Source organism: Falco cherrug, chromosome 7 (assembly GCF_023634085.1).
Source record: "Falco cherrug isolate bFalChe1 chromosome 7, bFalChe1.pri, whole genome shotgun sequence".
Taxonomy (NCBI): Eukaryota; Metazoa; Chordata; class Aves; order Falconiformes; family Falconidae; genus Falco; species Falco cherrug.
In genome coordinates, this window is record NC_073703.1 from 23,365,446 (window position 1) to 23,377,611 (window position 12,166).

Consider the following 12,166-nt stretch of genomic DNA (forward strand, 5'->3'; position numbering starts at 1 on the left):
TAACAGTAAGTCTTGAACTCCATTCTTTTTCCCCCTTAAAAGATCATATTCCTTTTTGTACTTTCTCACTTTGTTCAGGTCAGGCCATTTTATGTTATAAGAATTTTTGCAATATAATTCATCTGGAAGGAAAACTAGGGATGTACATTGCCTTTCTGTATGCCTTTCCTACAGTCTATATTCATAAGGCAAAGGGTATTTTGTTCCTTTCTGTATTGTAATGAAGGGAGGAAATATGGTTCTAAATATAGATAACATCCTGAATGCATACATAACTGAGTGCGGTTGCACCTGTCGAACAAGCAAGCACCAAATATACACGTTTATTCTTCTCATATTGTCATGTCTCTGCAAGCTACAGAAGTGATCTGAGCATGAATTGCTGAATTTGGAACAGCCATAGGTATTAGGTATTTTCTTTTCTATAATGTTTTAACAGTAGTTTCTTAAAGAAGCAAAATGGAGAAATAGTCTTTAGGCAGCTACTGTCCAATTCTTAAACACACAAACTTTAGTTTCACTAACCTGCAGAATGGACTGGATACAGTAGGAATCATATAGCAAATCCCTCCATTTAGACAAAAAGATCCATAACTGGTGCCACAGAGTTCTTCATGATCTTAAAAATAAGACCAAAATAAACACAAAGAAAAATAGAGACTTCTGTATTTTTATCAATAAAAGATCTTAATTATACTTTCAGGGAGTAGGGGTGGCTTCCTTAAAAAAAATAATCAAAAACACCAAAACAAACCACCACACACAAACAAAACCACTCTATGAACAAATAAGGTATGTCTTGCCTTCCAAGCCAGCAACACAGAGCACTATCTATCTTGCAGAATTATTTCATTTAACGATATGCAAAAAGATCAAAAATTTAGACATCATGAAGCACTTGTTCTATGAATAAATGCAAAATTTCTCTTTCAGCGAGAGGAACTTTTGAATTCTCCGCTACTTCATTTGCCTTTCACAACCACAAGCCATACCAAGTTGAGTGACTCATATGATGACCTATATGAAGTCTGGTTTGTCCTGTTCCAGCACCACAAACTATCTTTAGCTTAACTAGCTTCTGTGAGAGAACGGGAGTCGGTACAGATAAACCCAGAATAGTCTCAGGTGTGGACCAGGACATTCTGAGACTGTGTCAGGTTGTATTAAGAGCTGCATCATAGCGCAGCTAGACACCGCCAGGTTTTCCCACCTCAATTTTTAACAACTAACAGAGGAGCTAGCCTATGAAGTATCACTTATGCAGAAGACTGCCTGTTACAATGTTAATTTCCACAGATCTCAGAAAAGCTTTTTCCTAACTCAGTAGGCTTCTTATATGAATTGTTTGTGTGTTAAACACAATTAGGTGTTCTAATAAACCCCCAAATACACGATACGAATGTTGGCACTTGTAGCAGCAGTTGTCCATGTGTTTTTATGCTTAAAAAGAATATCTAACTGTACCATTTCACTCTTTCTGAAAGCAGTCTAAATTTGGAAGTTGGACTGCATATATTTATGATACATATAATGCATCAGTAACTGGTTTGATATATATGGATATATATTTTTTCTATATTCTTCAATCTCATGAAACCACAATATCTCAATCACAAGCAAAATAGAGCAGTCTTCTGGCATCACAGGTGTGAGAATCATGTGTTACCTCACACTTTCGGTGTTGTTTTTGCTGTTATTTCTCCCAGAAGTTCTGAAAATAAGAATTCTGCTGTCTCACTGGTTATGTACAGACGCCATGTTCTATACAAAATATAGTGTTGTTTAAGAGGAATCAAGATTTTAGTTTTTTTATTTGTCCTTCAGGAAAGAGTTAGGGTTTTTCCTGCAGAAAAAAAGTGAGGAGAGTGGCCATAAGACGTTCTGTGGCAGAGAGCTGTTACAGCTTTGTAAATAAAAGAAACCTGACTTTTCCAAGAGTAACAGAAAAATTTAGCTACTTCTAAACCTGTGCAGCAAAAACATTGTGCATCGTGCTGTCCTCTAGACCACCTCTAATAATTCCAGTCTCCCGTCTTTTCATATATTCTTCCATTTTTATGACAACATATTGATGTAGGAGTGTGAGTAGAGTCTTTATATTATTTTAAGATGAAGGCAGTTATACCACAGAGCTCAATGGGAATTCAGTTTCACATTCACGTTATCAAAATACTGGCATCCAAATGGTAACTGGACCTTTTTGCATGTGTGCAGATATATTAGGGAGTTGGAGGAAGGGGGATGTAAGGTGAGAAAAATTACTCATGTTTGACCTTGTTGCATTGGCTTAGGATGTGGCATAACGGAAATGTGTGTTCTGCCCTACTTCGTTAGAAGTTAAATGGAAATTTATTTTAACTCTGAAGGTTTCTCTGCTTGTCTACTGTTAATTAATTTACTGAAAGTTCAGTATTAAAAGTCTTCTAAAATTCTTTTGCATGGGTAACAGCATAACTGCAATAGGAATAAAATGGTAACAGAAAAAAACAAGCAGGTTTTTAAACAAGAACTCCAGATTACTTTACTTCAGCCTATTCAAACATAACAGTGGAACATTTGTGACAGTGTAATTTCATTGAAGGCTATATCCTTCCTTAAATGAAGAGAGGCTACTGAATACATGAACAGTATATCTGGGTATCTATACAACTATAAGAACCAAGAGAGAAAAAGCAAAACTCTCAACTTTGACCTGCTCCCAACTCTACTAAGCATCTGAGGGAGTTAAGTGTTGTTGAAATTCTACCAGACAGAAAAGTGACATGACAGAAGGTAGGTCACACAGAAAAATCCCTTTAGACAGCTCATGGAAAGCCTTCAAAGAAATTCTCATGAGAATTAATGAAAACTTGTTAACCTCCTTAAAATCCTGCCTTATGGTTCTATTTCTTTTCTTTGTCTTTATGCAGGAGTAGGCCTGTCTCACACTGGCATAGTGGTAGGCTACTGAATAAAACTAAATGCCTCAAGTCATTCAGGTCTCAGAACATTTGGGAGAATCATTCTCTCACTGTTAGGGTGTGATCTGTGTATGAAGGACCAGCTCTGCAGCCCAACTCCACACTTCTGTTCTGGCCTCAGGCACTGTCTTAGGCCTATTAAAGAAAAGTGAGAGAGGTGGAGAGAGAGAACAAAAAGTGCCTAGGAAGCCTTCAAAACCTTTTGGATTGTAGTTACAGGCAATTTCTCTATAGGCTATTTCTTTCTAGAGAGAGACTTCTTTCCAGTGCTAAGGGAAAAATGGTAACCTTAATTTTGTCGGTAATGAAATACTTGAAGGAACACCTATGTCCATGTAGATCAGGTGCCCTATTTTCCATCCAATTGTGCTTTTCATTAGTTCTACTTTGTGTATTAATACTTTGCTACTACTTATTGAAAGTACCAGGGTAATACAGTACAAAGTAGAAGAGAAAATTATGAAAGTGAATAAAAGAAAATTTAGGAAGCTCTAACACTAAAAACCCACATTAATTACTACTAGTAGTGGACTTGCTATAGAGTACTATTGTACTCTAGTATTGTACACTTCACTGAAATACAGTAGTTTGGACCTCATTTGAAAGCTACTGATCTGTATTTATAGACAGGAAAGTATGAAAGCAACAGTTTATCCCTTTAAATTTATAGTCAGTGATGCAAAAGAGTATACTGGAGAATCAGAAGGAGTTCAATTCAAGCCAAAATCCAATTACATTAGCATTGGTGAATGTGTTATGATTTTTCATGAGGTAAGTCAATACATTATATTAATCTAAAAATGCAAATGGTATGCTTTGAAAGTCAAATGTATACTACATTCAGACTACCATAATCAAGATAGAAAAGTTTAACAAGTCAAGTGGCGATGGGCAATTAAAAAAAAACAACAAAAGATTTAGCTTTTCAATTAATATGACTGTAGAAACTCTATCAACGTATGTTCTACATAATATATATCTATATATGTAATTTGATATGTCCTTCTAAGTGAGAGATTAAATAAAGAGAAGTAGGACACAAATGTTACTTTTTTAAAAAGTCAGGTTTTTTTGGGAGAAGTGAAGAGGAATGAAACAAAATTGTTCCAATACTGGACTGCGAATACTTAAAACTGGCAAATGTAACAGCAGTCTCTAAATACACTGATTCTCAATTATTCTGTTTGAGGACATGCACAAAACCCTGCCCTTAAACTATCTTGTCTGTTTGCATTTAAACTTTTGTAACCTGACTGTCCTATCTATTAAAAAGAAAAACAAATAAAGGCTCCACACCACCTTCACCCCCAAAGAACCAAGCCAGCCTTGATAATCCACATGTTGACTCAGCTATTTTGCCTAATCCAGAGGCTAAAATACTAGAGACTGTCTAATCCTGAAGTCTGCTAAAACCAAAAAGGGAAGGAGGAGGAATGGGAAAGGTTGACAGAAGATAAAGAGGCTGATGCATGCTTCCTCACTTGTAAGCAACTTTGGAGTGCATGCTAGTCAGTCATGAACTATGAAATACTAGGACTGATCAAAGCAAACATCTCCTTAGAGAATTTGTGCCCCTGACTGGTGAACTAGTTCGCTGACTAGTAAGTGATGACAGCCCTATGGAGCAGTTGTGACAATCCCAATGGCAGCTGTCAAAATCAATGCAATTTTAATGAATTCTAATTATATATGTATACACGTTGAAGTAAAGACTTGGAAGAAATTACCTGTTCGCATATTATTCCGACAACAATTTTTATTCTTGGTCAGAGGCTATTCTTCTAAAACAGCACCTAAAGACAAATATGCAAATTTAGCACGTCATTTTTAATCCTAGTGACTTTTTTCCCTGTAGAAACAGCTATTGGAATGCATCTTTCAGTGTTGCTGCTAAGACATTTGTTGTATTTTGACAGTAATACACTTATATTAGATGTGAGTTCCGTTAATTCACAGTTAATGGCAAACATTTAAGTCTGCTGTCAAGTTCAGTGAACTCCACAGAGTAACACCAAATTCACACTAAAGTACATTTAAACAATGAATACCTTTTTGAAACTGCCATGCTTATTCAGAATTGTAATACTTGATGCTTTTAGGCAATATACGTTATTGTTTCTAGCTATCAAATTAAATTGACATTTGTACCTTGAAAATACATTGAAAGACAGTGCATACAATTGAACCAGTCCTCAGACTAGTAATTATTCAGTCAGGGAAGACCTTGGTGTTAGAATTCTTGCATTTCACAAAAACCAGCTTCCCAATTTATAATTTCTCAGAGAGAATGTGTGTGTTTTACTTAAGTGTTTTTCATGTCTGGATGTCAGGTGAAATTACTAATATAAACCGTGAATTTAGGAGAACTCAGCAAGGTCAGGACTTGTACAATTATTTTTTAAATATGGAATAGAAACTCTCTGCCTGGACAGAAACCGATCTTCACTTGACATCGCTGAAAAGAAACTTACTCTGTAGATATGCCAGCTCTATAACGATCTAATGCTGTTATATTCTGTCTTCTTGTATGATATAGTCGAGGTTTACTGTACCAAAAAGGTTACCGAACAAGCCTAATGCAATAGATATTTTTTAATATTTGCTCTTTTTTTTCTTAATTATACTTTAAAGCATACATAAATATTTGAGCAAACTGTCCTATATTGGAAGAAAGACTTTTTCCCATTAAATGATCAAATAAAATAAATTACCAGCTTTACCAAAAATAATTGCTTATGCTTCAACTTTTAGTGATAGAAAGGCAACTCTGTAGAGGCCTGTTTCAAAAGGTATAATGCATTTGTACTTACTGTATAAGCACACAGTTCTGTTTTTCACAGGACCTCAGATGGCTTCTCTAGCTCTTTAAGCGTCCTGTCCATACAAGAAAATCTGAAATGGCAGCTCCCTGTGATACTGGGCTGTAACAGCAAGGTCCCCACCCAAAGGCTGTCCTCTTGGGCTGTCTGCAGACATGCAACTTTGTTTACTTTGTGTACACAACCAAGTACTATTAACATGGCATGTGGCACAAAGAAACAAAAAACCGCGATCTACTTCAGAATTGTAATCCTGTTTTTAAAAGAATTACATTGTCCTGGAGATGGTTGTTTTTAGCAGGCAAGATCCGGATTGTATATGTGCTGTTAAAAAGGCTTCACATTTACATATAGTGCAATGTGGGTGAGGTCACAACAAAGACAAACGTGCATACAGAGGCCAAGTACGGGACAGGGTAACGCCCCGTTATGCTCACAGAATTACTCGCATGCTTTTCTAGGGTTACCAATACTACAGTTTATTGCTGAATTCAAAACATTCACATAATGCAGTATATATAAATTCCATCATACAAATATTACATGCAGCAGTCAAAAATCTGATTTAAATTTCTATTTTATTGGAGCAAGCAGTCCTTTTTAATTTTTTTTCCCTGTTCTTGGAATATTCCACAAAATTGTGTAATATCCAATAGCTCTCAACAGAAAATATTAATAGGATATATAACCTAAATTTCAGACCACCTCCTTTACCACATTTAATTAGGATATAGGTCCTTGAACAGACAAAAAAATTTGATTTTGCTACTGCAAAAAGGAGTTCTCACATCTCCTTTCCTTCATCTTATTGTCAGTATGCATCTCCCTATCTCTCTGGTGCTGCTGCTGGTATAAGTTGAACTTTTTCAGGAGATGCTTGAATCCAATGATGCAGCATAAAATTCCTTAGAGGAAGCTGACCGTTTTCTACTTCACCAGTGTGTGTTAAACGGATGTGCTATGCACCTCATCAGCTGTTCGGACTAGGACTAATTGTTACATGTACTACAAATTGTTTCTGAGACGACTGTAGAGAACAAGAACAAAACAAAGAGGAAGGCTATGGGACTACTAATAGTTTATTTTCAAACTTTATTGCCTGCATATTCAAGGAAACAGGGTGGCAAAGGAAGGAGGTGAGAATACTTCCTAAATAGTGCAAGAAGATGTATGTGTGTAATTCTGTGCTTTAAGTCCTGACGATAAGTATCACAACTTGAGTCTAAAGATTACTTTCAAAAGAGATGTTGCTGACACCATTCACAGCTGTGGCTTTTTTTTTTTTTTTTTTTTTTTTTTAAAAGAGACTGAAAAGCAACTAATGAGGTAGTCATGTATTTGTAAGTTTTTCTCTAGGGTGTTTGTTGCACTCCGAACAGAAGTTCAAGTATGCATCAGTGTCCTAAAAAGGATTATATCAGACTCTCTATCTCATTAGAAAAGTAAGCTGATATATTGTAAAGAAAATGAAATGCTATAGAAGAAATTGTTGCTAAACTTGATTCTAACTTGCTGACATCTACCTGTGCACTGAAGTTTTTTCCGTACTAGAAACAAGAGGTCATTTGTGCATCTACCTAACACTTTCCAAATTCTTTATCTTCTTTTAAGACACAGCTGTAGCTTATGCTCACAGAAACTAAAAATACAGTTCTATGAATGCTCAAATGTTTATTTTGCATACATTGAATCAAGTTAGAATACTTTAATCTGAAATTTAAGATATAGCCTAATTTTCTTTGTGCCAGCTTGTTGAAAAATCTTCAGATCAGTACTACCCTTTTCCTGACATCTGTCATCTGAACTGATATTAATAATCGCAATATATTGTTTGAAAGATTACAGTTTATACATTAAAGTTAGATCACCTGTGTACTGATATATACCGATATATACTATTTCAGCCTCTTCAATTACTTGAAACTCCTGGGCATCTTTATCTTCGTAGTCTGAATCCGTTAACAAGGGCTTTAAAGGATTTAAATCATGTTTAGAGTTAACCGTATCTTAAATCTCTTTAAAGTATGTTCCAGTACTTTGCTGAATGAAGCATGAGCTCTATGTGTATGCGTGTGTCACACTGAATTCTGGCAACATGACGGAAATACTGGGTTACTATTCTGTAGCAGAGAAGCCATAGATTAAAGTGGGCCAACAAAGGAAAATTCATATAGCCTAGTGCTTCCCGGGCACTAAAACACTAAGGGAAAGAATACATTTATCTCTTTTTTGGGAACTGCTGTTGGATTTCTGGGCAACTTGAGTGCTCAGTCACAAAACTGCAATGGGTTCAGCTCTTCAGCAAAAAAAATGTGCTCCAGGACCTCACATACTGGAGGCTGGCTGGAACAACTCTTCTGGACTCATTAGATCTGCCTTTAACCTGTTTTACTCCCCTTCACGCAGAATCCTTATTGCCACATAGTTTTGTGTACTTCTCATGGCTAACTATTCTAAGCATCTGTGAGATGCAGTATCCCCAAAAGATGGTAACTGGAAGTTTTAATGAGCACAGGCAGATAAAAAGAAAGCACTGAACAATGATTTAGGTTTTGTTTTATGGTTCTTTGCTATTCAAACATTCTTAAAATTAATCTCTAAATAAACTCTCACCCAAATTAAAGATCATTTCAGTCACATGGCTATTTCAAATATACATTGTTTGTTCATTTAGATTAAGTCGCACCTTACAGCTGTTTTCAAGAATGGGATTTTACTGCTTTGTGTATTCTTTTTTTAAGATCCAAGAGGTAAAAATCTCATTCTGCCCCAATACTGAGTTCAAATATTTGTGTTATGAAAACTATGAAGGGAAAAAAAAATAAAATTGCACTATCTGCTAATTACACATAAATTTCCTTCTGAGATGTGTCCTTGATATCTATCAAGTAGTTTGCCAACCACACCTCTTATTTTCTCCAAGAGCCAGGAACTGTCCTGAGGTCTTGTTAAAAGGAGCGTGCTTATCTAGGCGGTAACTTCTAGTACCCTCACATATGAAGCTCATAACTGATTTTAGCACTGAAAATCATCAGGCATCAAAAAAAAAAAAATCAAACTGCCTGAAACAAATGGAAATCTCAATAAGGAAGAATTCAAGATGAGATAATTTTTTGTGTAAGGACAATGCATTACTCACACACTGAGTTTCTTTTAAGATGGAATAGCCATAACATGAAGGAACCGTAACAAAAGACAGAAGCAAGGGCTGATGCCAAATGGCTTGCAAGTCTCAGCATGCTTATGATTGACAGATGAATTTTTTGAATCCAGATGTTCAAAATTCTTTCCATGACAGTTTTCTGAAATGACACCAAATGACTGAGTCTTCTTGTCTTAGGAACGCCTACAGCAAAAGGTTTACATTCTGATTTTATCCGCTGACCTATGTCTAGGATTAATTATATACTAAACCAGCTGATAAAACTGTTGTCACAATGTTGAAATCACAATGTGAGACATTACAGTAAATTTAAGGGAAAACTTTCTATTGCTAAAATTTTGCAAGTAGTTTGCAACCAACTGCAAATTCCCACCCGAAACCCCAGTTCTAGTGTATGAGATATTCATACGGAAGTTGGCAGAGCTACCTTTCAGTTGAGGCCTCTGTCAAACGTAAGTACTGTAGTCTTTTTTTTTTTCTTTTTTTTTTTTTTGTAATTTTGAGGTAGTCATGAGCTTGTGTGTGCTCATGCAGGGGAAGTGATAAATTTTAGAAGACATCTACATTAAAAAAAAATCACTATCAAGTTTGGAAAAAACCCCCACAACACTATTGTTTCATTCTGTGTGCTTACTGATTTCTCCTACAGCACTTTTGCTTTCATCCCTGAACTCTCTAAGAAATCAACTGAAATGTCATACAACTTACAGGTTTTCACTGTGTGATTAATTTTTATTCCTATCTCAGTGGTAGATAGAGTGCCCATGAGAATGTCAACTCTCAGATGTCAGTAATCTCAGATCCAAAAATCAGAACTCAAAAAATGTGTATTACAAACTGGCATACAAGGAGATGGTTTAGCACATGGACATTCCATTAAACAGATCGGTATCACTTTAGTAATTTTAAGATACTAAAAAATATCTATCAAAAGAGTTTAAATACTTATTTTTATATGGGAGTCCTCAGGAAGCTAATGTAACTAGGCATCCCAGTACTGATTTTGCTTTTTTTGAAGCCAAACATCGTCTGGACGGTAGTAACTGGTGGCTGCCATCACCAGCTATTCCACAGCAGTTCAGCTTATGGTAAAGAACTGTTAAAACTTGAATTTCAACCTCTTTTTTTCGTTTTGCTCATTTAAAGCATGTTCTTAACCTTGGGGTATTTTTATTATTCCCCGCCCCCCCCCCCCCCCTTAATTTTGTATTGAGTTAATTTGTTCTACTTAAGCCGCAGCTTACCACAGCAAATGGGTATTCTTAACTCTGCTGGTGTAATCTTTCCCAGACATGCACCGGACAATCTGCTGAATCAACGTAATCTCTAATCTGCCCCGTGTAATCCGGCAGCCGCCCGCGGCGCGCGCCGTTATGCAACGCGGGCGGCTCCGGGGGCACGGCGGCACGGGGCGCGGGCGGGCCCCGAGCGAGGCGGTTGCGCCGGGCCCCGGCCGCCCCACAGGAGCCGGCCCCACCGCCAGCGTGCTGCGGCGGCCCGCGGCCCCTCCTCATACCGCGGCTCCCACCTGCCCGCCCTGTCCCGGGGGTCGGCGATCGACGCAGCGGCTCCCGCCATGAGGGGACCGGCCGGGGCGGGAGGCGGCACCGCTCCGCCCCCCCCGCCCCCCCCCGCCCTCCGCGTCCCGTAGTACTACGGAGCCCGCCCTCCGCCGCCGCTATTGGGTCGGCGGCGCCCACGTGATGGGGGCGAGCACGCGCGCGCGCCCCCTTTAAACCGCCCCGCCCCCCCCTTTTCCTTTTCCCGCCCGCCCGCCGGCCCGCGCGGGGCCCGCTGTTGCCTAGGCGACCCGGAGGAAGGGCGGGCGCGCGCGGGCGGGCGGGCGGGCTCGCGCGCAGGTTTCGCCCCCGCCCCTCTCCTCGCCGCTGCCGGCTCCGCGCGAGGCGCGCGGCGGCCCGTCGGCGGAGCGGGGGCTTTGCGGGCGCCGGCGCCGCGGGCAGCAGGTACGTGCCGTGCCGGCCTGGGGCCGCCCCTGCCGCCGCCCCTCGCCCTGCCGCCGCGGCGGGCCACCCCCGAGGGCGGGCGGGGCGGCCCGGCGGGGTCCCCGCGCCGGCGGACGGGGCGCGGGGAGCCCTTTGGCGGCGGAGAAAGTTTGGCGGCGGGCGCCGCCTCCCGCCAGCTCGCCGGCGGCGGGGCCGGGGGGGCCCTGCGGGCGCCCAGCCGCGGGCCGGCCTGCGGCGGGGCCGGGGCACCTTCCCGCGGGCTCGGTGTGGCGGCGCGGGGCGAGGGGGCTGTCTTCGGGCCGCGGCGGTTGGGGCGCAGCGGTGGGCAGCCGGGCGGGGGGCGGGAGGAGCCGGCGGGGGTCCCGTATCGGGCGCGGGCGGCTCCGCGTGCACACAGCCCGCGTAGCGCCGCGGCGTGAGAGTCGCTTCGCGCTGGCTCTGCGGGAGCGCCCGCCGGCCGCGCAGCGCCTCTGCGGAACGGCCGCCCCGGCAGCTCCTGCCGTGGGTGCTGTGGATCCGTACGGTGCTGCAGCTCGTCTTGGAAACCCTCTGTCCTAGAGCGGCATCGTGGCTTGCCACAACGAGAAAAGGAACCGCAGTGTCTTTTTGGAAGCTGAAATCCCTTTAGACTGCTCTTAACCAGGGAATTTTCGGTTTGCCTTCCACAAAAATGTAATGAATCTAATAGACCTTTTTTTGTGGCATCTCTAGAGGTGAAATCTGTAAACTGTGAGTGATGTGCTGTAACGGGATAGGATGTCACAGTAACTTTTCTTAAGGAAAATAGTACTTCAGCACGTGTGGTTTCTAGGGTGATGGGTTTTTTTTCTGGTGTGCTGAAGTTAGGAGACGCATCTGCTAGATGTGACTTCAGCAGCATTTCTTGGTTCTTATGTGTGGATTTGAGAGCGAACTGACCTACAGGCTCTTTTGTTAACTAGAGCATGCACCTGACACTGTTGTAACAGCTGCAAAAAAATCTGTGTCTCTAAAAGGAGTAAAATGAGTAATGATGTAGGGACGTTTACAGCTGCGAATGCAATCAGCAGAGAGGCTTGTTTGTCTGAACATGGGCACCTGTCGTGTACAGAAACACAGTGAGAAACTGCCGTTTTGTGATGTGACTGTCAGGAGTCCTGGGGGGTTTTGGTAAGACTTATTACTGGAATTTGCACAAGAAAAGAAGGGTAAGCAGCCTGTATGTTTTTAACGTGTAGTAAAACATTACTACCCAAGCATGGATTGAGTGAGATGGTATTG

General features: G+C 40.8%; 2 protein-coding genes across 12 annotated transcripts in view; one reads left to right on the plus strand and one right to left on the minus strand.

Moving 5' to 3' along the window:
• The window catches only part of NRG4 (neuregulin 4), a 56,097-nt gene that overhangs the window by 19,969 nt on the left and 23,962 nt on the right, over positions 1-12,166 (minus strand). For 5 of the 7 annotated variants that reach the window (XM_055715622.1, XM_055715621.1, XM_055715623.1 and 2 more), the window contains exons 1-3: positions 10,187-10,558; positions 4,688-4,753; positions 526-619 (exon numbers count right to left, since the gene is read on the minus strand). In XM_055715622.1, the coding sequence (XP_055571597.1) occupies positions 526-619; positions 4,688-4,697 (104 nt within the window). In that variant the 5' untranslated portion in view covers positions 4,698-4,753; positions 10,187-10,558. Of the gene's footprint in view, positions 1-525; positions 620-4,687; positions 4,754-10,186; positions 10,575-12,166 lie in introns of those variants that run through there. The other 2 variants (XM_055715618.1, XM_055715620.1) reach the window with 2 other exon arrangements.
• Positions 10,712-12,166, plus strand: part of TMEM266 (transmembrane protein 266) — an 86,530-nt gene continuing 85,075 nt past the window's right edge. For 4 of the 5 annotated variants that reach the window (XM_055715608.1, XM_055715607.1, XM_055715606.1 and 1 more), the window contains exon 1: positions 10,712-10,906. The gene's annotated coding sequence lies outside the window, so the exon portion shown is untranslated. The remainder of the gene's footprint in view (positions 10,907-12,166) is intronic. The other variant, XM_055715610.1, reaches the window with a different exon arrangement.